Here is a 23,499-nt window from a genome sequence, read left to right on the forward strand (position 1 = left end):
CACCCACATTGGCAAAGTTCTTCAGCAGAGCACAAGTGACCACATGAAAGTGCTAGTGGGTTAGCAGTCAAAGCGACGGTAGCAGCCTCATAAAAGTTCTTTTCACCAGCAGCGTGGACCATTCTTTTGGCATCTAAGTTGGTTGGGCAACAGTTTTGGCAGTTGGCATCAGCACAGTACAAACAGCGTCTTGCCTCGTGGACAATCTCTTCTTCGTTGTAGTCAACTTTAAAAGTTTTGTTGTAGTCTGTGATTTCCTTTCTCTGCTTTCTAAGGCAGTCACGGGAAGCAACGTCTATTAATTCGATGTCACACATAGGTTTTGGAGTGTCAGACTTCACAGTTGTTTTTATATGAAAAATTATTCGGTAGAAGCTTTTTCATTTTTATAATTTCTGTGACGCTTCGTTTTGGGCTTCTCAACCTCTTCTACGGCGTTCGGTACTTGTTCGGCGTAAAAAGGACGAAAGCAGAAAATTTCGGCTTTTCTACATAACAAGTTGATTGTTCGTTTTTATTTCGGACAATTCGATGTTTTTGGGTGTGGGAAAAATGTGTCTGTATTGTCGGGATTCTTCGAAATCTATTGGTTTTTTCTTTCAAACAATGTTTTTTATGTGTATCTTTGAAACTATTTTAAACTATTTTTAAGTAATAAAATATGGTTTAAATAATGAAGGAAAAAATCAAATGTTTTATATTTATTTCAAACTATAAATAGCATTTCTTGTTGTAACAATTTAAAAAAAGAATAAATTTAATAAATTTTTTTAAACAAAATTATAATAAAAATAATTATTATTTATAATTAATATATTATTTGATTTATTAATATTATTATAATAATTAAAAGAATTAAATAACTCAAATTCAATTTTTTAATTATAAATTAAAATTACAAAAATGAAAAGACATAGTTTATTTATTAATATATTTATTAATTTAAATAAATACCAATTATTATAAATCATTTAAACAACAACTAGTTACAGTTATCAAATATATAATTAATATTATAAATTATATATTATTTATATATATTAATTAATAATAAATAAAAATGATATTCAAATTGTAATAATAATATCTATTCTATTTTTTACCAATATATATTATAATGTTTATGTGATACATTTAGTTATATATAACTATTTTACAAAATGTTATTACATCGATGAATATTAAACTAAGAAATTTCCACTTTTATTAAGGTTTTTTTCAATTATTTAAAACTAAAAACGAATAGTAAGTTGATCAATACAATTAAGTGTGTTGCGACGAGAATTATAGAGTAAATAGAGAACTGCAAAAGATAACGTCAAAGCCAAAAGTGAACGGTCAGATTCTGCCAAAACAAAGTAACTTTAAAACTTGAAATTCAAACTCTTCTTTTATGTCGGAAGAGCCCCCAATATTACCACTTCCTTCATTGGAATATTCACAACCAAAATCTCCACGGAAAACTGTAACTGACAGACTCTTTGGCGACCAACAACAAAACACAAAACTTCAGGCTCACATGTCTTTGGATGCAACAGGAGAAAGATACTTAAAACAACCACCATCACCCCATCACATGAAATATCCACCAAAACCTCCTACTATTCCACCTAAACCACTAGCTTACAAAAAGCCTTGGAACCCTGCTAAAGTCTCAGGCTCGACATCGCCAAATGTTTCAAACCAACAAAGTCCAGAAAGGCTATCGAATGGCACTCCTGTGCCCCAACATAAACCACCCCCACCACCTAAACCAATCCACAAAGAACAGAACTTGACAAACCCACCTATTCAAAGAACTAACCCTCCAAGTGTAACATCACAACCTGTTACACAACCTCAAACTAGTGTGATGGTGCAAAACATCAACGTGGCACCATCGTATCCAAGCGACCAACAACAGGCTTTTAGAGGAGGGTATAACTCAGCCCCTGCATCAACACAAAGCCCACAAAGCATTCAAAGCCCTCAAAATGTACAACTGGAGAATTGCACACAAGTTAAGGATGTCCAGAAAAAAGATAAAAAGGACGACAAGAAAGAAAAGAAAAAGGTTTTTGGCATATTTAAGAAGAAAGACAAACACGCCGATGAGGATTTTGTCATCAGCGAGCCTACTGGATTCTCACAGATTCTTTCGATTAAGCCCGACAGTAAATCGGAAAACCCACTTGTTAAGTACGACGGTAAAACGGAGAGAGCGATGATACCCCTCAACCCTCCAATTACGTTGTTGAACAAAAGAACAATCAAATCACCCGAAGAATATTTTGAATTGGTGACGGAAATGCACAACAGCCAATTACTGTTTGACGAGTGGAGTTCCCCTGTTGTGCCTGTAGAAAAGTGGGAAATGAAGTATGCGGAAGGGTGGGAAACTCGAGCAGTGATTACAAACGACTGTGTGAAGGAAGGGTATTGTATTGAAATTGGACGGGGAGCAGCAACCAATTCCACTGACCTTAAAGAGTACTTGATCGTCGATATCACTTCGGACTTCTGTTTTTTCGAGAGATACGTGAAAGGAAACCGTTTGTTCTGATTCAATTGTTTGTGTTAGAAATAACAAATAGCTCAAGCTGAACATTATACATTAACCGATGAACCGACTGTACTAAGTGTGATACCCGGCGTTAATAATGGATTCAGAAGAGGAATTGTAATGTCGAAACGAGGAAATATTCGGTGTTTGATACCAAATGAAATTGTTAAGATGAAGGAATTTAAACCTGCATTTCCAGACTTAACGAAAGGTGTATTTTCAAAGGTCGTAGATGTCGACAAATTCGAGAAAGAGGTTGCTCGGTACGAGAATATGGCTGCTATCACGCACTATAAATTTGGAGTGTTGTACTGCCAAAAAGACCAAACGAATGAAGATGACATGTTTGGTAACACAACACCCGTCCCTGCATTTTATAAGTTCCTTGACTTGTTGGCGGACAAGGTCACGTTACAAGGGTTTGATAAATATCGAGGAGGTCTTGATGTGAAAAGTGGAAGTACTGGGGCATATAGTTACTTTACTCAGTATTTGTGCTACGAGATAATGTTCCACGTCTCAACTTTACTTCCAGAACAGCCCGGCGATTTGCAAAGAGTTGAAAAGAAACGACATATTGGGAATGATGTCATCGTCTTTATATTCAAGGAAGCAGGTAATGATAGCAATAAGTTCAACCCAATGTGTTTGACTTCACAGTTCAATCGTTTGTTTTTATTGTATTCAATTCAAGCGTGTTGCACAAACTGACTAACAGACGTTTTCATTGTTGTTCAGCCCGACACAAACACTGAAGATAATGAAGGGTACACTATCAATGTTGGATGCAAATCTTCTGTCAACCCATTCCCTCCTTTCATGACTTCAGCGTACTTCAAACATGAACCAGCAACACGAGAATTTTTGCTTCGAAAGGCGGTCAACGGAGAAAGAACTTCAATGTTCTCAACCGCCTTTAAGGGTAACGCGACAAAAACGAGAAGACAACAAATTGTTATGTTATTTCAATAAACGTGACTCGTAAGTCATATTCAATTTTATTGCAAGTTTCTAATGTTTTGTGTGTGTCTTTGGTTTCTTTTTTGTGTTATTTTGTAATACTATTAAACTTAATAAAGTGTTATTGGGTTCAATGTGCTTTACATTTTTGTCGCATCATCGCGATAAAACCAAAACTAGTAAACTAATATAAATATATTAAAAACAACTATATATTATCACAAACTGAAAAGAAAATGAGAAATAATTATTTAAATGGAGGTATTAAACAACCAAGTTACATTTGTGGAAGCAAAAACTCCCGATGAAAGTGACAGTGGATGGTACTGAGATACCGGACAATGATGAACAGTTATAAAAACAAGCGTCTCCGATGAATTGTACCTTCTGTGGTATATTGAGGGCCGAGAGACTGTTGCACTCATAAAAGCACTGGTTTGGCAAAAACGTGAGGTCTTGAGGAAGTTCGATTTTTTGCAACGCAGAACATGAGCAAAAAGCGTTTTCCTCGATTAAAGTTATGCCCGAGTGGATGTCAATATTTTTCAATGAAGAGCAACTGCAGAAACACCCCGCAGAAATTTTGTCAACTGAAGTTGGAATTGTGAATGAATCGAATTTAATGCACTCATAGAAACACTCCTCACCAATTGATTTCACACTTGTTGGGATTTGAAAGGGGAGTAATGAGTAACACTTAGAAAAGCACTTGCTTCCAATGAATGTGAGTGACGTGGGCAAAGAAACTGTTTTGAGTGAGATGCACCGTTCAAAGCAGTTTCCGTCCAAAGAAACGACAGAATCACTTATTGATATCGTTTTGAATGAAAGACACCCATTTGTGAGATACTCACTGAAATGTGTTATCGTCGTTGGGACGTTTAAATTGAGAAGGGAGGTGCACCCACTGAAACAACCGTCTTTGATTTCCGTCAAAGTGCTTGGTAATGTGACTTCAGTGAGCGAAGAACAGTCATAAAAACATCCTTTTTTCAACAACTTCAAATCAGTCGGTAACAAAATTGAATGTAAAGAAACGCACCCACAGAACGTACTTGCCTTGATCACTGTCAAACTTAAAGGAAGCACCACATTTGATAATTTAGAACAGTAATAAAAACACCGACTGCCAATGTATTTTGTTGTGTTTGGGATATTCACATCCAACAGCCCTTTACACCCCTGAAATACACTTCCTCCAAGTCTCACAAGATTTCTTGGTAAATACATGTTTTCAAGGGAATGACATTCTGAAAAGCAATTTCCTTCAATCGATGTCAATGAATTTGGGAAGTCGATTTTAGTCATCGAAGAGCACTGATAAAACGTATCCGAGTCAAGAACATTAACACCAATTGGAATTGTTATTGTCTTCAGTGACGTGCACTGGTTAAAACACTTCTTTCCAATGGAAGACCCCACATTTGGCAAATTCACAAACCCTAACGAAGAGCATTGGTAGAAGCACTTTGCGCCAAAAGACACGACCGTTTGGGGAATAACAATATTTGTCAACGCTTTACACCCCGAGAAAGTGCCATCTGCAAGACTTTTAATGCCACTCGACAATGCTACAGACACCAAATTATCACAGTCACTCAGGCAATTTTCACCAACGAAATTGACGGTTGGTGGAAACACAATTTTTGACAACTTTTTGCAACTTGAAAAACAGCCTTTTCCAATCGAAAATACAGAAGACGGGATTGTTGCTTTCGAAATGTCGGACTCACTGAAACATTCTGTCCCTAATATATTTATCGCGTTTGGTATTTTGAAATTTTCGCAGTACTTCACACAATTCTCCTTTGATAACTCGAGTTTGGTGTAAACATACTTCTTTTTTTGTTGTTTGAGAAACGTCTCAAAATTGACGTCATAGAGGATGACGACCTTTTTAATGTTCATGTCTGTATAGATTTTGTCTTGCTCGGAATAGACATAAAACGTCTCGATTGCTGGAAACAATTTTCTGAATTTTTTATCTAAAGGAATGGGGTTGTAGTGAAACCGATTGTTTGTATCTTGAAACTTCTTGCATACCATCTCAAGTGTGACAAAGTCCGAGACAGAGCGGAACTGTTGAGCGACCACAAACATTATGTTCGCATCGAGCTTTTGCATCCAATTGATATCTAAGATACTTTTGGGGGTCATTAGAATCCGTTATTTGTTTCGCAATAATTAATAATTGTGTTAGTATATATTATAGGTTTTAAATGATTCATTCACTTAAAACAAAGTATTTTATTTTGAGAATCCTCTTTGAAAGTGAGTGGGTAGTTTTTTTTCAAAAAGAGTCGGTCGTCTAGTAAACTGGTTGTTTCAAAAACATCAAACCCGGGTTTAAAATATTCTTGATAAAACGGTCAGGAATGCTGCCCCAAATAGGTAGTAAAATAATCGTCGAAATTTAATGGCGATACTATTGGTATTAGTTGTTATAAAATATTATTTATTCACGAATTACACTACGAAAAGCATTTGCATTATTTCGAGAAATGCCACGTTATTGGATAATGCATTTTTGGTAATTTAAAACCTTCCAATAAATAATTTTTATATTTTTAATTTAAATATTTATTAAATATTATAGTATATTTATTTAAAAATATAGTATACTATTTTTTTATGAAATAATATTAAATATTTTATTATAATCTATTTATTTAAATGAAGTGTAAAAACTATAGTTAAAACTATATTACAACACAAAATATTAACTAATAAGTCATTCTATCAGAGCAAACCAACACTTTGGCTCGGTAGAGTAATAAAAAACGGGAAAATAATGATAAGGGGGGTTGACTGGTATTGTTGGTGCTGTTGTGTCGTTGAGTGTGTTTACTAAGTGTTGTGTTGTAAAAAATTGCCGGTCGAGTTACATTCAATTTACTGACACGAACAACAACGAAAACTCAGTCGGGCTTTTCGAATGCCTTTGTTCATAGTGCATGAAATAACGATAAAATCATTAATGTGTAGTATGCAATAAGACTCAAGGATGATGTAAAATATAAGTAAAAAGGTTCGTTTTTATAGTTGATAGCTGCGATCATAATAGTATCTTGGGTAACGTTGAATTTCAAACCACGTTGGTTTCTTTCCTCGAGTAATAGTTTGTTATATAAATGGTTTGTTAATGCTCAGTTGTTAAAGATCTCAAAAATGAAATACATCAAAGATGTACTTAAATTATTAAGTAATTATAATTTATTTTGATTGATTAAATTCGATCTTGTTAGTTATAAACGATGTATATTAATGTAAATTGTGAATGGTTTAATAAATATATATAATAATATATTATTACTTATATTAATTGTAAATAAAAATAATAATACTAATAAATTAATAACTTAATTATAAAAAAGTATAAAATGACTGATACTTTGTAGTTATTTTACTGATTTTTTGTTTTATAAATTTAATACAATATTTTAAACTACAAAACTTTTTTTCTTAATTTAAATAATAATAATTATTATAAATAGTAGTACAAAAAGTATGAACAAAAAAATTCGTCACCATTATTAATACTAGAATAATAGTAAAATAATTCTAGTAATATTGTACCAAATAAAATCAATTATTTCTTTGTTGTTTGCTTCTGAAGGGGGACTTGTGGTGTATTTTTTTTGTTAGCTCTTTTTCTTTGGTACATTGGAACCCACCTTTCTGGGTTCAGAGTTTTGACGTCCTTCTTCCCGTACTTCTTAATCATTTGGTTTTGTCTTCTTCGTTGTCTCTTTTCCTTTCTCTTCTTCAAAGCTTTCTCCTTTGCCTCGTCCTTTTCGGCTTTATCCTCTGTTTCTTCTGTTTTTGTGTCTGTCAGTGCAGATGCTCCGAGTGCTTTGTTCAAGTAACTTTCTGCTTTTGTGAACTCATTATTTTGAAGCATGACCATAGCAGCATTTCCAAACGTCTGTGAATTGAAATCGGAAGTTTTTGATCCGAGTAAAGTGTAGTCGATTGTTTTATCACTTGCGATACAAGCAGCCAAATTAGTGAGGATGCCCGTCTTCGCGAGTTTCGTTGTTTTGAGTATTTCCGCATACATATTAGCCGCTTCTTTGTAATTGCCGAGTTTCTGGTTCTACGCGTGAGTTATTATTTATGATAAAGAAAGTGGTGTACACTTCCACTCATTAGTAATTTAACTATTAATAAGACCAACAAACAATTTGTGCCTTAAGAAGTGTTTCTCTCTCTGATGTTCCTGTTAACAATTTGAGAGCGTCTTTGTTCTGGTTGTTGTTAAACAGATTCAGAGCAGCCTCAAATGTCATTTGGCTTTTGATCATTTCGTCGTGGTACTTAGTGACGTCTTTTTTTAAGCGCAGCGAGGAGACAATTAACACTTTAAATACATTCCCATCATTAGGGTTTTGTTTATACACTACCAGTCATCTTTATTCACAAATTATAAATCATAAAACCTACAAACTTTCAGTAGAAATGGCATGAATCTCCTTCAAATCTTCTTCGTTGTTTTGCGCAATCAGTTGTGTCAATTTATCCATTCACTTCGCTCCTTCTTTTTTAAGTTCCTTTGTATTTTTCCTTTTTAATTTTAAATCGGAACTGACAATTCAATACGTCAAAATATAATCTGTAAATGATTATCTCCCATCTGAAAATTTTCTAAAGGAAAGAAAGTAACCCTAGTACTAGGGTTACTTCCCGTTTTCTTAATTTCACAGAAAAAGTGGAATGAGTTTTTTTCAACACGACAAAACTGGCAATTAAAAAATGAGCGACGAAAAAGACCAAAAGTTGCAAAACCCTTTTTTTTTCTTGAAAGCGTGTTCATCGACAGTGGACGAGAAAATCCGGATGATAAAAGAGACCGTTGAACGACTTTTACAAAACACTATTACTACCCCGTTTCGAGTGAATGAGAATGAAAGTCCCGACACCGTCATTTCAGAAGGTCAAAATTATATCAAACAAATTCACAAGAGCGAGAAGAATAGATTCGAATTAATGAAAATAGTTGCGGACACACAAGACGAATTGGACGACATGTGCGAATTAATGGAAGAAGTCATGAACAAGTGTAAAGAGCAAGGTTCGACAGTAGCCAAATTGAATAACGAAGTCATCACAATTATGGCTGCGCAAGAGGAAAAACGATTTAACGAAGAAATGAAGATCGGGGCTTTCAGGAAAAAAAGACTCGCAAGACAACACACCCGCCGACAATCATTCTTCGACAAACAAATGATCAAAACAGACGGATTCTTAACGGAATCATTCTTTGCTGAAGACCAACCATACCAATGGGATTTGTTTGTCAAAAACGAGGCGGAAAAAAGCGACGAAATCGAATTCGATAAATTTGAGAAAGTCGAAAAAATCGAACAACCCGTGAAAGTCGACACCGAACCAAAAAACGAGGGACGGGCAGAACCCAAACCCGACATGAAAGAAAAAGCTGTGCTCAATCTCCCTCCTATATTAGTCCGCCAAAATAAAGACTTGACCGATTTGAAAGACTTAAAGTCGTTAAAAGAAGGCAAAGAGAATAAAGAATTGACGCAACTACCAAATTTAAAAGACGTCAATTTGATTGCAAAAGATGAAGACATTAAAGTCTTAGAAACAGACAAGTTAAAACTCTTTGAAAAGCCAATCGAGAAATTGAATGATCTTCCACTGGAGAAACCAATTGAAAAAGTCGAGAAAGGAGAGAAACAAGAGAAAGACAACTTGATGGAAGACTCGACTGAGGAAGTCGTCAAATCGTCAAACACCCTTCTATCACCAGAAATGTCACAAGAAATGAAGTCGGAGATGTTACACGATGATACCCTTTTAGACGATAAGACACTTGATGACAAAAGCCCAAACAAAACAATGAAGAAAACTCGGAAGTCGCGGAAGGACAAGAGTGACAAAGGGAAAAAGGAAGAGTACCATGTGTTGAACAAGATTTTTCTTGGGAAGGACGATGTCGAGAAAATCGAGGAGTGGAGTGGGAAGAAAGTCGACCAAGTGCTCTTTGACTCCAATGTCGATAGTTATACTAAGACGAGTAATGAGTTTGTTGATGCTGTGATGGATCAGTCTGATATTGCTATTGTTGTTGAGGACACAAACGGGAATAGATTTGGTGGATACATTCATGCCAAAATTGATGTTATTGGGGCGTGGGTTGACGACCAAAATGCGTTTGTCTTTTCACTCTTTTCGAACGGGAGGATGAAAGAACCACAGAAGTTCGAGTTGAAAGCAAATAAGCAAGGGAGAGTGTTTTGGGTGAGTAAGCCCACTGAAGCGTGTTTGTTTGTCGTCGGGAACAATGACATTAGAGTCGCAAAGAAACATAGTAAGAGAGACTATTGTTTGCAGAGTACTTTTGAGTATAAAGGAAACACTCGCGCACTCAGCGGTTCAAGTTACCCCGAGAAGTTTAACACAAAGCAATTTGTTGTGATCAAATTCAAGTAACATGATTGTTGTGTATTGAGTCACATTTTCTTTTCTGTGGTTATGACGTATCTTAGCAATTTTTTCAAATAGTTTGATTATACCAGAAGTATAGAATTTGTTAACTTTTCGGTCTTTTTGGAACTCTAAATTCGAATTGAACTGAACTGTTCACATTTTTGGAATGGCAATTGAAGGGAAAAATGGCATTTACCTTGTTCCATTAAATATGGGTGACGTGGACGATATTTTTTGTGGGATATTAAAAAGTAAAGAACACCTGAAAAGTGGAATACCTTTTATTGAAAATGTAGAAACCAAAGAACATGTAGAAGTGTATATAACAATGACCCTCAAGAATATCAAGACGAAGTGTTACACAATACGAAAAGACACGACGTTTTGTGGGATAATTAATTTGGATTTGAATGACCAATTCAATAAAGTGTGTGAAATTGGGTATTGGCTCACAAAAGAAGAGACAGGAAAAGGTGTTATGACAAATGCTTTGTTTTCTTTGTCAAATTTTGCACTTAAAAATTTGCATCTCCACAGAGTCGAATTGCGCGTTGAAACTACCAATTTCAAAAGTCAAAACGTTGCAATGCGGAACAATTTTGTCAACGAAGGAATTGAACGCAAAAGACTCTTTCTCGATGGGAAATACCGCGACTGTTATATTTATTCACTTCTTGATGAAGACCTTTAACAATTGACTTCTTCTTGACATTTTTTATAATTCTAGTTTATTTTACAATATATTTTATTATATTTACACGATATTTGTATTATACACAGTAACTTAAAAACTATTTTATACTAGTTATACTAGTAATTATTGATAAAGAAAATAATTAGTTATAATTAATATTATAGTTTCTAATAGAAAGAAAACGAATAAGAAGAACTCAATTAAGAAATAGTTTCACGGACATTGTGATGTTATTCTGATGTTCCAACAAATACAAAAACAAAGAAACATTCAAATAATTGACGTGAAAAGAAGAGGTTGGAATCCGCTTGGTGTAGTACAAGAACGTTTAGGGATTCTGGAGGTCATGAACACGCTCAAGGGTGACGAGATTCTATCGCACCCATACGGGTCTCTGACCTTCTTTGGGTATTTAATCATATAGCGAGTGAACATATCCAAATCATTGAATTCTCTTCTTGGGAATTTTTGGAGGATTTTCAGTGTTCCACAGAACCCAGTGGACATGATTTCTTCCTTGACGGAGAGGAGCATTGACACGCAGAAATACATCAAATACTTCTTTGACTTCAAATCAGTCAGAAGTCTGTCCCACAGTAATATCAACGAGTCTGTTGGTAACTCCTCTGCCATCATTAAGGAGATCCATCGCAACAAATACAACGCGTTTTCAACATTCTTTGTTTTCATGTTGTTGTACAACTCGTTATCTTCTTCTCTTAGTATTCTCATGACTTCGTTCATCGCCGTGTTGATCCCCTCTGGTTTGTCGTCTTCTTTCTCATTGAAGTAATGAGAGTACTCCCCCATCACAGTCTTCATACAGTAATACGCGGCAACCTCTGCCGCGTAATAATCAATGATATTTGGGGTGACAGCAAAGACGTAGTAAAGGACTGCCGCTATTTCATTTTCGCCTTGAGTGTACTTGATGTTGTCGACACACAACAGGGTATACAAAATACGACGAAGTGCATTTCTATGGATCTCAGCCTCTTCCTCTGGAAACTTGAGCAAAGTAGCTGTTCTGGGGACGTCGTTGTTGATTGTCCGCAGTTGGCTTCTTGTCGCGTTAGTCGAGGCGCACTTCTCCTTCTTGGGGGTTGAGTTAGAACGGGACCGGATGATACTGTCGAAAAATCCTCGTGGAGAGAACCAAGCTGCGGAGGATTGAGAGCGTTCTGGTAAGTTCAGAACAGGGTTTGGTTGTTCGAATGAATGACTTGATCCCACTAAGACTCCTTCATCGTCGGAATTCTTATCGGACTCCGAGCCCGACTTTTCTGAATTAAACGTCAGTTGCGACTCAGTGAGTAAAGGGGAATGTTTTTGTTTGAGTGGACTTGTACACTTCTTTGGAGTGAGCTGTGGACAATCCAAAAAGTCTGAAGTTCCAACGATAGAAGGGAGGACCTGTGTTGTACTTGTCTTGTACTGTTGAGTCTTTTGTTGAATGACTTCTCCCCATGTGAGTTGGTTTGGAGGAAGATATCCTAAGAGGATTTGCCAGACTTTTGAACGTAATTTACTGTGGGGGTCAAGTTTTCCACTGATCAGAAGAACACGGAGCCGAGAGACGTCGATCTCTGGTCCGATGAATAATTCCTCGACGTTCTGGCGGGTTGAGTTCATGTGGTGAAACAATGAATTGACAGTGAGCTTTTTTTTTATAGGAAGGTTTCCAGTTATTGATGAAAGTTATCCTGCGACGAAAAGCAGGTTTTAGTCCCGACTGACAAAGGCGAACTTTGCGTTTTTGGAACTATTCGAATGGCTTGTTTTGTTATAAAAAGTATTAATAAATGAGTGGGGAGGCGAAGTTTTGGTTGTTGTGTATAGTCGGGAAGACGCCTTGATTTTTTGGAAAAATCCACATAAATCAGAACTATGACAGAGTCCGATTTCTTTTTGCCAAGTTAGATGAAAAATACTTTTGGGTAATAAGCGTCTTTCAACTGAAAAATCGGGGAACCACCGAATTGGGTATTAATAGAACGTTGTTTTTTACAAAACAAGTTTTACAAAAGAAAAAAGCGATAAATTACAAGATTTGACTTCGGTATGCAAACTATTAAAAAAGATGGTTTTGTTATTATTGAACTGTACATTGTATTTTTGGATTTACAAAAAAAACAAATTATGGAAATGGGGTGAGGGCAAAACATGACTTTTTGTGCTAAAACTCAATAGCAAAAAACTAAGATCGAACGGTCTCGAATTTTCTTACAGTAAAAGTCCAGTTCGTCTGAAGTTCCCATTTGTTGGGGGTAATATCACTTAATTTGAACGGAAATGGAGTCAATAAATAACCCTGACAGTTTTGTTTTTCTTTGTGTCCCAAAAGTGCATGATTTTTGTTTTTCTGAGATTATTATTAATTATCTCAACTATTTGTTTGTAATTATAATTTTATATAGTACAGTTTGCAATAAAAAATAAAAAAAAACTTGTGAACATCTCGGCGTATATTTAAGCATTTTTGACTAAAATTTTATTGTTTATTTTTGGAAGTTCTGGTTTCGAAAGACCTATAAAAGAACCATACGAAGCTATAATTCCCAATTACTATTTTTTCTATTATAATTTGCAGGCTTTTTATGCTATTTCTGTTTTTAAGTTGCATTTTCCCGTACTTGAGGGTAGACATTGACTATTTTAAGATAAATATGTAAAAAAAAATGGCGGTTTGCCGATTGTCTCATTTGAACAAATCTCAACATATAACCATTATTTAATAGTTATGTTTTAATCAATTAATAATACAACACTTCTTTTATTTTCAAAACTGTTGGTGTTTGACCCGAAAAATTGGGCTTGCAAACGAATAATTTACACAATCAGTTTTGAAAAACATTTTGTTGTTTTATGGAATGGAAATCCAAAAATGGCTTTTTTATTTGCGATAAAAACCCTTGACTTTGGTCGAGCCTCCGACCTAATTCGCCAACTTTAAAGGTCATCGGCAATTTCGGTTGCAAATCTCCTTGATTTGGGCAAAACATTTTCAATTGTGAATCTTGAAATACATTTACCTAAAACCCCGATTTATTCAATTAATTTGTTGTATTATTCTAAAGACAAATGGTCAAAACCGATTCATCTCTATGTTTTAAATATAATTTTTGAGATTTAACAAATAGTGAAGTTGCAATTTTTGAATCTTTTTTGCGTCAAAGGAATAATAATCAGCGAATTTGTTTCTCATTAAATACTACATTGTTTAAAAATAATTTAAAAGTTTTACTAAAAATTTAGTTATTATAGTAATTTTTATTATTACTATTATTTATAGTTATATAACTAGAATTGTTGTTAAAAGAGACAAAGATTTTATTTGATTGAAAATGGAGGAACAAAGGTTTGTTAGAGGGGAAAAAAATGGGAGGAAGTGACACATGGAGATTGAGTATATCTTGGTCTCGGGTTCAAAACGAGGTAAGGTTATATTTCCGTCGCTGAGTACGGAGTCAAGTATCGTTGCGACAATATGTTCAACGCTGGGAATAGACCCAAACAGGTACTGCTTTTATCACAATGCGCAGGAAGTTGTAAACACCTGCCTAACCAAATTTGAGAACACAAACAACTCACCAATCATCATTCTTACAAAGGGAAAAAAAGGAGAATTTATCCAAGAACAGGAAGAACAAAAAATGGAAGAAGAGGAAAATACACAGACAAAAGAGGTCCCTGTCGACAGCGCCATGTCTTACAAAGACTTGGAGGCGCTTTTTACCTTCGGTGCGGAGCTTATACCAGTCAAGCAGTCACAGTTCAACTCTTTTCTAACATTTCTTATGAATCACAACCAGACAGTTATTGATGACGACGAACCAGAAGAAGAAAACACAGAAGAGAGTATAGAAGAAAAAACAAACGAAGACTTTAGAATGACAGAAATGCTCTCAACACCATTTAACTTGTTTGAGGAGCTCAGTGAGGTTGAGAAGTCGAAAATGGCCGTGATGAAAATGCTTGGTTTTACCAATGACAAGGAAATAATCACTGCAATCCGCTCAGCGGATGGGGACATTGACATAGCTGTTGGTTTGATGAAAGGTCGACAGAACAAGTGACAAAACTGTTTTTAGTACGTTGCATTTTGGCTTTTGCATTTTTTGCTTAAAGATGTGCTCTGCACAACAAATTCAGATACAATAATCAATTAGTGAACTGTCTGCATCCAGTTGTGTTTGTGCTCCAATGGTTTGAATTGTAGTCGGCCATACAGAGCCAACAGAACTGGTGTCCACACCTTTTTGTTAAAATGATTCGATACATTTAATGTTATAATACAAAAATGTGTTTTGTGCACAATAGAACTAACCTGCAAGTCATGTGGTTACACCCTCCATTTTTCTGAATGGGATTTTTGCATCTTGGACATATCTTGGTGTTTTGTTTAATCCACTGCACCATCCGTTCTTTGTTCTCATCTTCGTTTTTGATGAACTCTTTCCACTGCTCGCATGTTCGTCCGACATGCCATGGCTCTAAGCACTCCCGACAAAAAGTGTACTCACAATAAACACACGCAGCCATCCCTTTGTCGCAGACTAAAAACAACTCTTTGTGACATTTTGGACATAATTTGATTGAAGTCTCAAACGTCTTTTTGTCGAGCCTTTCTGTGTAGTTCTGAAGTAAGGCTTTGTCCTCAATTAAGTTGTAAAGGAGAATATCTGATATGTCTATAACTTGAAAACAACCACCTTCTTGACAATGGACTTTTTCCCACGTTTGTTTCATTTGGTATTTAATGGAGTCACGAACACACGATTTGCAAAATCGATGACCACACACATTGATATAAGTATCATCGAAAGGAACATCCTCCATACACACACTACAATTAAACGTTAACATTTTCTCATGTTCTTGCCTTGCTCGGTATGACTTGACACACTCTTCGAGAATGAAAAGTCTCTTTTCGTTTGGTTGGAGCAAAAATTCTTCTATGTCGAGTGAATAGATTGAATACATATTGTTTAATGTTTGGAGTTTACTAACTTTTAAAAGTTGTAATATCGTTTTGGTTATATTTCTTTATATCAAAACTATTATTATTAATTGTTAAGTCCCATTTATTTTAAAAGTATGATATTAAATACTATTCCCTATTTTTGATTGTTAATTATTGGAATGTTTCGGGAAGTTGTTTTATTTTGTTTTTCACTTATTAAGCATTCTATTTCATAATTCTATATTTTTTAAATTTTTGATCTATAATAATAATAATTCATAAGTAATAAAAATTAATTAATATAATTAATTATCAAACTATTACCATTTACTATATTATAGTTTTATAGGACCATAGCCAAAAAAATGGCATTATGTCCGTTTATTATTGATATTGTTAATAAATAATAATTTGGTTAGAATAGTATATAGTTTATTTTTAAATATTTAGTAAAAATATAATTAATTAATTATCAGTGTTAATAAACTATAATAAAAATTTTCGTTTAGAAGTTAATAACTAAACAATACTATGAAGAAACTAAAAATTAAACGAAAAAAAGTTAAAATGTCCAAAAACGACAGTGACGATAACGAAAAACTCTTTCCCGACATATCTGTTGTTGGCACTTTTTTTGCGTCAACGTTGGGTTCTTTTTTCAAAAAAACGTCCACTGCTGTTTCCAATTTTTTTGTCGACAAAGTGACATTTGATGGTAATGATGATGATTCGAGTTTAATTTGTCATTATCTTTTAAATTGTGACTACAACAAAGTGCAACAGATTTGTTGCTTTGGTATTCCACGAAAAGTCCGAGGGTTTGTATGGTATGCCCTTCTTTTGAAACCCGAAGACGCAAATGATATCAGAAATCTGCACAACCCAATTCAACACAAGAGGTATTGGCAGAATGTCACAGACAACACCATTGAAACGACTGATAAACTAAATGCGGAAGATGCTGAGGTAATAGATTGGGATGTAGCACGGACGTATCCAATAGGGTATGATCGACTATTTCAACTTGATGTGTTACGAACAGTTTGTATTTCATCTACTTCGCTGGTAGTATAATTTTAATTAATTAATTAATTAACTAATTGAATAATAGTTAGATGCTAAGAAGAATCCTCCGAATGTTTTTGTATTTTCATCCACATGGGTATTTCCAAGGACTGAATGACATTGTTTCTATTGCAATAATAGTCTTACTTGATATGTACACTAAACAGCAACTGACTGAAGAGAAAATCATTGAAATTCCACTGCAAAAGATGAAGCAAATAGAGTCTTCATCTTATGCATTTCTTGAGGCCATTGATGTACAACTCTCTGTGAACATCCATTCCGAACTCAAAGAGATCCACGCAGTAGGCTTAATGGAAGACTTCATCACAACTTTAAAGAAAATGAATTCCCGCGCATTAGAATTGGAAGAACAAATATTAAAACAACAGACTTGGAGGTGGTTTGTCTGTGTGTTCAGTCGCGAGTTCAAAGTCGAGCAAGTGATAATGATATGGGATAGACTTGTGTCCGACCCACGAGCTAACGGATTTCGGCAAGGTATAGTATGTATGGCTGCTGCTATAATAGAGAGTGTCTTGATGGGTATAAACGACTTAAAAGACATCGAACAGATCAACTCGATTAACAGGAATTACTGGAAGAACATCGACGACATTGCCTTTTCAAAAATACTGAACAAGGCTATTGAAATTCGTGTGAATCTCTTCCAACGCAAACCACAGAGGAGCATCTTGTGATTGTAACTATTATAACACTTTAATTCAAATTACAATAAATGAGTTATTTACCATTTACACTCTCCAAAATGACGTGTTTGAAAAGGTCGGACTCTTCTTGTGTCATCTTCTTGTCTTTGATCATTGACTTCATCAATTGTTCAATTTCTTTCATTTTGGTAGAAAGCCATTGTCGGTGTTTTGTGTTCCAAATTGCTTGAGCCTCGGGTTTGAGAATATAACAAAGACCATCCACTGACTTCTGTGAAGTTCGGTTCTTATAGTCTTTAGTGACATCCAAGTTCTTTTTGAATGTCTCAAGTTGGGTTTTGTAATCAAACGGCGTGTCTTTGATCAATTGAATGAGTTGACGAATCCAATTTGTGTAATTCTTGTCTGGTTGAATTGGTAAGGAATTTATGTTTAACACGCCATTGTGTTGGATGAATTTATTTTCTTCATATTTTTTAGAACTAATAAGTTTGTATTCAAATGTTTGCCAGTGTTTTTTAAAAGGACTTTCTATTTCCAGTACCGTCTCTTTAGAAATTAGTATTCTGACATTAAGACTTCTTTCAGTCACAAATGCATTGATATGAAAATTTTCTTCAAGTTCCATTAATGTTGGAGAAATCGTTTGAAGTACGTCGCTATGTGCTTTTGCGAGGTCGGAGAGATTCATTAAATGATAATAAAAAATCAGTTGGCATACTTTCCAAAAACACTTTTTACGTTTTTAACTATATTATTATAATTATTATAAAATAATTTTAAAATGATGTTTAAAAAAGTTTTAAATCATTAAATAAAAATAATAATTGATATAATAATTTAAAGGTATAAATATTAGTTATTTGTAATTAAATAAGTAATAAGAAGAATTAAATTATCTGATCTTCTTAGCGTTTCTGGCCTCAAACAACTTTTCTCTCTCTTTGACTCTTTCAATGATTTCGTCTGAGGTTAAAGTTTTTCCCGAGTCGACTTCTTTATACACACCCATATCAACAGCATCACTATAAAAGTTCTTTCCAATACCATTCTCACACTTCCCATGGACTACACAACTGATTTTCATTCTTTCGATCATTTCTTTAGTCACTCCTTTGGGGGCTCCAATGATGACATCGTCGACGTATCGACACGCCAAAAGTCCCATCACTCTTTCTCCCAAATTAAGAATGGGATAGTTCTTCCCTTTATACCCATTGACTGTTTCGTCATCGAAAACACCTACAACCAAATACGTTCCAAGCTCTTTGGCCTTACGGAACAACTCATAGTGTCCTGCGTGCAACATATCGAAACTCCCATCGATGTATACAATTTTGTCGTCTTTGGTTCTCTCCTTTTTGGTGGAGGAGAACATCCTCAACTTCTCAACAGAAAGGTTTGCATGTTTGAGGCCACACCAATGTTCTTTGCTTTCGCTGTGCATCATCCTGTAAATTAAATCGGTCGAAGAGACTCCGTCTGTTCGTGGAACTAATTTGAGCATTCCAGCATCGATAATTTCTTGGTAGCTATTCTTTCCGGTGACCGTATTCATTGAGATATCATCGCCGTGAACAACATAATTGATGTGAAAGAATTTCATCATATTAATATCAGTGTCCCATATATTAATTCCATCAACGACTTCATCAACCCATTGACACGATTGAACAGCCAAATTTCTCTCTTCTTCCGTCATCACAGTCGGACCCTTGTGTTTCTCAATGATTGGATTGTCACATATACCTAAGACCAACACACACTTATAATCAAACGCAGCACAAGCTTGTCGTATGACATTGGCATGTCCCCAGTGGAACATATCGTAACACCCATCGACATATATCCGGGGCAGTGACGCATCCTTTTTGTGGAAAATGGTATGATTTTTGAATAATGTCTTGATGTCTGTCGACATGCCTTTTATATTTTTTAGTTTGAGGTTTCCAAGATATCGAGATTTCAAATGTCCTTTTACTTTAATAGTTTAATGACATTTTTTAGTGTGTAATGAAATATAATTGTTTTATAATTAAATTATAGAACAGTAATAGTATATCATTTGGATTTATATTATCTGTGAAATAGTAATAAGTATAATAAAAATTGTTAATATACACATTTTAATTTCTGTGATTTTTTTTTTATCTTTAAAAAAAAACATACTTTTTAGTTTTATTTATTCTTTATAATAATATTATTATTTATTTTGATATATAAGATATAATATTATAATATTATTATATATTAGTTATTAAAAATACTATAAAAAACGACAGAAAAAACAGAGAAGAAATAATAGTTGACCAATTAATAATTAATTATTTCTTTCTTAACCAAATTTGTCCTCTATCAAAATTGTACGACCAGAATTCAACTTACAATTAAAAAATAAAACCAAAAGGTCCAAACTGTCCGAACTCCGAAAAAGAACTTTAAAATCATACAAAATGGCAGAATTGAAACGTTCTGATTACATAATAGCATCTCCGTTCAGAAGAACCACATGGTCGGGTCTTCCACTTGCTCCCCTACCAAAGCGAATTGAAGTGAAACCATTGTCTAGTGGTATTACCCCATCACCTCTTTCTTTGCTGAGAAAAGAGGATTTGGACCAAGTCAACGATAAGAAGGAACCACGACCAACAAACATCAATGTGATTGTTGATGAGAACACAGTCTTTGTTGCTGTGAAAGACAGAAATGGGAAGTTCTATGCGTATGCGATGAACACGAACGATATTGGGACTTCAGTGATTGAGACTTGTAAGTCGAATGTATACATTAAAGGCGATTATGCATTAACCCTCCCCGATTTACAGTATCGAGTCTCCGATGAAGACAGTCGCAAACCATTAAAAGATCTTAAGTTCATTCAAGGGTGTAATTTCCATGGGGTAGTGCCTTATTTCTTCTTAGTTGAAAGAAAGGCGGTGTTACAATACCAATCCGTCGAGTTGGTTGGTGACTATCTCTTACAATCAACAATGAAGTACGACATCATTCAAAACAACTTTGTCGAATTGTGCCGGAAGTTTGGCGAGGAGTTCTACAAATTTAGAAGATCACTTGCGGGGGTCTGTGGGAAGGAAGAAGAGGCGTTAAGTAAGTTTGATAAGTACTTACTTGAAGAGAATGAGTATGTGTACTGCGGGAATGAGCCGCCAATTCAAGACTTAAACAAGAGACTGATGATGAAAGGGTTCTTACTTGAACAGTCAATGGACAAAACAATATCTCACATGCCCACAGACACGGTGGAGAATGTCATTTCGTCACTTTTCACCAAATTTACTATCACCAATAAAGGCGCGTTTGCCGCTTCAGAAAAAGCGGAGGACTTTGTGTTGAAAGTCCGAGGGTTACACGAATTTTTGGTACCAAAGAAGAGAGATGGGACGTTGTATACTCTTGCTGAGTTTGATTATATCAGAAGATGCGTCTTGAAGGGAGAAAAGATCGAGTTGTACTTGAAACCAAGGAAGATGTTACACCAATTCTTGGGACCATTGAACCCCAATGACGCCAAGTTTGATGGTGTGTATAACACTCTATTGTCACACAATTTGTGGGAGAAAGTTGAAACGGAGCGAACGTCACAACCGCAGAGCTCTATTGATAGAAACTACTTTATCACACTCAAGAAGTTGACGAACTGCGTGTACTACAAACCACTTCCACAGAAGAAGACAAAAGAAAATAAAGATGAACCGCCTGTTCAAGAGTATCAGAACATCGTGAGTTTCAGAGCATATGTCACAGCCGCTCTCTTCCATGGTCCGAGGCAATTGGGCAAACAGTTCACTACACAAGTCTTCCAAGTGAACAATGGAACTGTGAATTTGGACATTGCCATTGAATTTGACTTGAAGATCTCCGTTCTTCCTAAAGAGACGAAATTGGTGATTGGAGTCTTCCAGACGGAAGAACAGATCGGCACTGTTGTTGAACATGAGAAGAAGGAGAAGTCTCGAGATAACCCTATTGGGACTATTAACTGTAAGGTCGTTGATCACAACTCAATGTTGTTAATGGGAAGTGTCCAGTGCGGGTTGTGGGAAATGGCGAGTCCAAACTTCATTTCGATGTGTTCCGAGAACGTCGGGGATAAGGCGATTTACTTGACATTCACATATCCGACGTATGAAGTTCCAATTATTATGGACGCGTTCAATGATGACTCTGTGAAGTCCGACAAAGATATTGAAAAGCTAACCGCAGACCAAACGAAGAAGTTTAAAATTGCGTTGGAGTCGAATCCGTTGCAGAAGTTGACTGAAGACGAGACGGAATTGATTTGGAAGTTGCGTTACACTGTCAAGAAGACAAAACCAAAGAACTTGTCGCGAGTTGTAGCTGCAGTTGATTTAACTAATGTGCATATGGTGGCCGAGTTACATAGATTAATAGCAGACTGGCCTTTATTGGATCCTCAAACGGCAATTGAAATGCTCGACTTCAAATTTCCGGATCAAAAGGTGCGAGACTTTGCGTTGAAATGCTTGGAACCAATGGACGACGCTGAATTGATTATGTTCCTTCCGCAATTAGTCCAAGCATTGAAATTTGAGTTGCACCACTCGAGTGAATTGGCGTTCTTCTTGTTAAGAAGAGCACTGAGAAATAAGAACAGAATTGGACATCAGTTCTTTTGGTTCTTGAAAGCCGAGTTGCATGATAATAGAGTCACTGAGAGATATGGACTCTTGCTTGAAGCATTTGTTGGGTGTTGTGGAAAGTATCAACTTGAGTTACTGAATGAGGTCAACTTCCAAATTGCATTAATTGATATTGCCAACCATGTGAAATTACTTGCTACGAAAGACGAGCAAAAGCAGTATTTGTACGAACAATTGGCGAAAGTCAAATTACCGGAGAACCAGGCACTTCCAATTGACTCAAGAATGCGATTCACAAAGCCAGTTCCCAATTCGGGGAATGTTTTCAGCTCGAAGAAGAAACCCTTGTTGTTGATATTACAAAACTTAGACCCCGCCGGAGAAGACTTGTGCGTCATTCAGAAGGTCGGAGATGACTTGAGACAAGATATCTTAACCCTTCAGATTCTTCGGATCATGTACAGTATGCTCAAGAATGCCGAACTTGATGTTAGAATGTTACCATATCAATGTATTGCTACGGGCAATGAAACGGGAATGTTGGAGCTTGTGAAGAACTCGGAGACGTATGGGAAGATTATTGCGGACGATGGAAGACGTCTTGCAGTGACGAAAAGTGATGTACTCACCCTTTGGATGCAAAAACAATGTTCCCGCCCGGAGTCGAAAGTATCATTTGAACAGGCTGTCGACAACTTTGTGCATTCATGTGCAGGGTATTGTGTTGCAACATATTTACTTGGTATTGGTGATAGACACTCTGATAATGTGATGTTGACAAGAGAAGGTGTCTTCTTCCATATTGATTTTGGACACTTCCTTGGGAACTTCAAGTCGAAGTTTGGTGTCAAGAGAGAAAGAACGCCATTCAAATTCACAACACACTTTGCCGATTTGATGGGATTCAAAGATGGAGTCGAGTCGGAACACTTCAAAGAGTTCAAAGAATTGTGCTCATCTGCGTTATTGTCATTAAGAAAGCAAGGCTCTCTGTTCATTTACTTGTTTAGATTGATGCTTGCGACGGGTATTCCAGAGTTGAGAAGTGAAGATGATATCGAATATATGAAGAACGCTTTCATGTTCGAGGCAGATGATCAACAAGTCAAGAGCAATTTTGATGCGAAGATCTATGAATGTCTCGACGCTTGGTCACAAACGTTGAACGATTTGATCCATGATATCGTCCACTACAAGTAATTCAATTTGGTGTTGCAGTTTGGTATTAATTATTAATGGTTGGATTATTGTTCAACCATCTTGGTAAAGGTATTAATGATATTAGTTTGATAAGTATATTTGTTACTTTGAAGATGAAAGAAAGAACATTTATTTGTACATTATAATATAGATTAAATTGTCTGATAGTCTTTGTACTATTTTTTTTATTATAATAGATGTATTATTATCAAATTTAGTTATACCAATTAAAACACTTATCAAGTGTCTATTCTTACAAAACAATTTTTAAATTTGTAGCAATGTACTATAAATTGAACTACAACAATAATTAAATAAATATAGATTTATTC

At 35.4% G+C, this 23,499-nt stretch overlaps 13 protein-coding genes across 13 annotated transcripts; 6 read left to right on the forward strand and 7 right to left on the reverse strand.

The window, feature by feature from the left end:
• On the reverse strand, positions 1-317 carry EIN_151260 (dihydropyrimidine dehydrogenase, putative; the record flags this gene model as incomplete). Its single annotated transcript, XM_004257952.1, has 1 exon — positions 1-317. A coding segment is annotated over one exon (317 nt), but the record flags the coding sequence as incomplete, so codon positions are not given.
• A 1,076-nt stretch (positions 318-1,393) lies between these two features.
• EIN_151270 (rap GTPase-activating protein, putative) lies at positions 1,394-3,514 on the forward strand (the record flags this gene model as incomplete). Its single annotated transcript, XM_004257953.1, has 3 exons — positions 1,394-2,531; positions 2,574-3,209; positions 3,261-3,514. The coding sequence occupies 3 exons, from the start codon at positions 1,394-1,396 to the stop codon at positions 3,512-3,514; spliced, it is 2,028 nt and encodes a 675-aa protein (XP_004258001.1).
• A 252-nt stretch (positions 3,515-3,766) lies between these two features.
• Positions 3,767-5,626, reverse strand: EIN_151280 (hypothetical protein; the record flags this gene model as incomplete). Its single annotated transcript, XM_004257954.1, has 1 exon — positions 3,767-5,626. The coding sequence occupies one exon, from the start codon at positions 5,624-5,626 to the stop codon at positions 3,767-3,769; it is 1,860 nt and encodes a 619-aa protein (XP_004258002.1).
• A 1,465-nt stretch (positions 5,627-7,091) lies between these two features.
• Positions 7,092-8,025, reverse strand: EIN_151290 (hypothetical protein; the record flags this gene model as incomplete). Its single annotated transcript, XM_004257955.1, has 3 exons — positions 7,092-7,598; positions 7,684-7,901; positions 7,950-8,025. The coding sequence occupies 3 exons, from the start codon at positions 8,023-8,025 to the stop codon at positions 7,092-7,094; spliced, it is 801 nt and encodes a 266-aa protein (XP_004258003.1).
• A 313-nt stretch (positions 8,026-8,338) lies between these two features.
• Positions 8,339-9,955, forward strand: EIN_151300 (hypothetical protein; the record flags this gene model as incomplete). The annotated part of the gene is made up of 1 exon (XM_004257956.1): positions 8,339-9,955. The coding sequence occupies one exon, from the start codon at positions 8,339-8,341 to the stop codon at positions 9,953-9,955; it is 1,617 nt and encodes a 538-aa protein (XP_004258004.1).
• A 163-nt stretch (positions 9,956-10,118) lies between these two features.
• Positions 10,119-10,643, forward strand: EIN_151310 (ribosomal protein-serine acetyltransferase, putative; the record flags this gene model as incomplete). Its single annotated transcript, XM_004257957.1, has 1 exon — positions 10,119-10,643. One exon carries the CDS (start codon positions 10,119-10,121, stop codon positions 10,641-10,643), a length of 525 nt encoding a protein of 174 aa, XP_004258005.1.
• A 273-nt stretch (positions 10,644-10,916) lies between these two features.
• Positions 10,917-12,278, reverse strand: EIN_151320 (hypothetical protein; the record flags this gene model as incomplete). The annotated part of the gene is made up of 1 exon (XM_004257958.1): positions 10,917-12,278. The coding sequence occupies one exon, from the start codon at positions 12,276-12,278 to the stop codon at positions 10,917-10,919; it is 1,362 nt and encodes a 453-aa protein (XP_004258006.1).
• A 1,763-nt stretch (positions 12,279-14,041) lies between these two features.
• EIN_151330 (hypothetical protein) lies at positions 14,042-14,722 on the forward strand (the record flags this gene model as incomplete). Its single annotated transcript, XM_004257959.1, has 1 exon — positions 14,042-14,722. One exon carries the CDS (start codon positions 14,042-14,044, stop codon positions 14,720-14,722), a length of 681 nt encoding a protein of 226 aa, XP_004258007.1.
• An 85-nt stretch (positions 14,723-14,807) lies between these two features.
• On the reverse strand, positions 14,808-15,629 carry EIN_151340 (ariadne RING finger, putative; the record flags this gene model as incomplete). Its single annotated transcript, XM_004257960.1, has 2 exons — positions 14,808-14,901; positions 14,974-15,629. 2 exons carry the CDS (start codon positions 15,627-15,629, stop codon positions 14,808-14,810), a joined length of 750 nt encoding a protein of 249 aa, XP_004258008.1.
• Positions 15,630-16,176: 547 nt separating this feature from the next.
• Positions 16,177-17,375, forward strand: EIN_151350 (hypothetical protein; the record flags this gene model as incomplete). The annotated part of the gene is made up of 2 exons (XM_004257961.1): positions 16,177-16,650; positions 16,725-17,375. The coding sequence occupies 2 exons, from the start codon at positions 16,177-16,179 to the stop codon at positions 17,373-17,375; spliced, it is 1,125 nt and encodes a 374-aa protein (XP_004258009.1).
• Positions 17,376-17,418: 43 nt separating this feature from the next.
• On the reverse strand, positions 17,419-18,036 carry EIN_151360 (hypothetical protein; the record flags this gene model as incomplete). Its single annotated transcript, XM_004257962.1, has 1 exon — positions 17,419-18,036. One exon carries the CDS (start codon positions 18,034-18,036, stop codon positions 17,419-17,421), a length of 618 nt encoding a protein of 205 aa, XP_004258010.1.
• Positions 18,037-18,240: 204 nt separating this feature from the next.
• On the reverse strand, positions 18,241-19,266 carry EIN_151370 (ethanolamine-phosphate cytidylyltransferase, putative; the record flags this gene model as incomplete). Its single annotated transcript, XM_004257963.1, has 1 exon — positions 18,241-19,266. One exon carries the CDS (start codon positions 19,264-19,266, stop codon positions 18,241-18,243), a length of 1,026 nt encoding a protein of 341 aa, XP_004258011.1.
• A 532-nt stretch (positions 19,267-19,798) lies between these two features.
• Positions 19,799-23,167, forward strand: EIN_151380 (phosphatidylinositol 3-kinase, putative; the record flags this gene model as incomplete). The annotated part of the gene is made up of 1 exon (XM_004257964.1): positions 19,799-23,167. The coding sequence occupies one exon, from the start codon at positions 19,799-19,801 to the stop codon at positions 23,165-23,167; it is 3,369 nt and encodes a 1,122-aa protein (XP_004258012.1).
• Between the last annotated feature and the right edge of the window lie 332 nt (positions 23,168-23,499).

Source organism: Entamoeba invadens (assembly GCF_000330505.1).
Source record: "Entamoeba invadens IP1 unplaced genomic scaffold scaff_1105074726367, whole genome shotgun sequence".
NCBI classification, from domain to species: Eukaryota; Evosea; order Mastigamoebida; family Endamoebidae; genus Entamoeba; species Entamoeba invadens.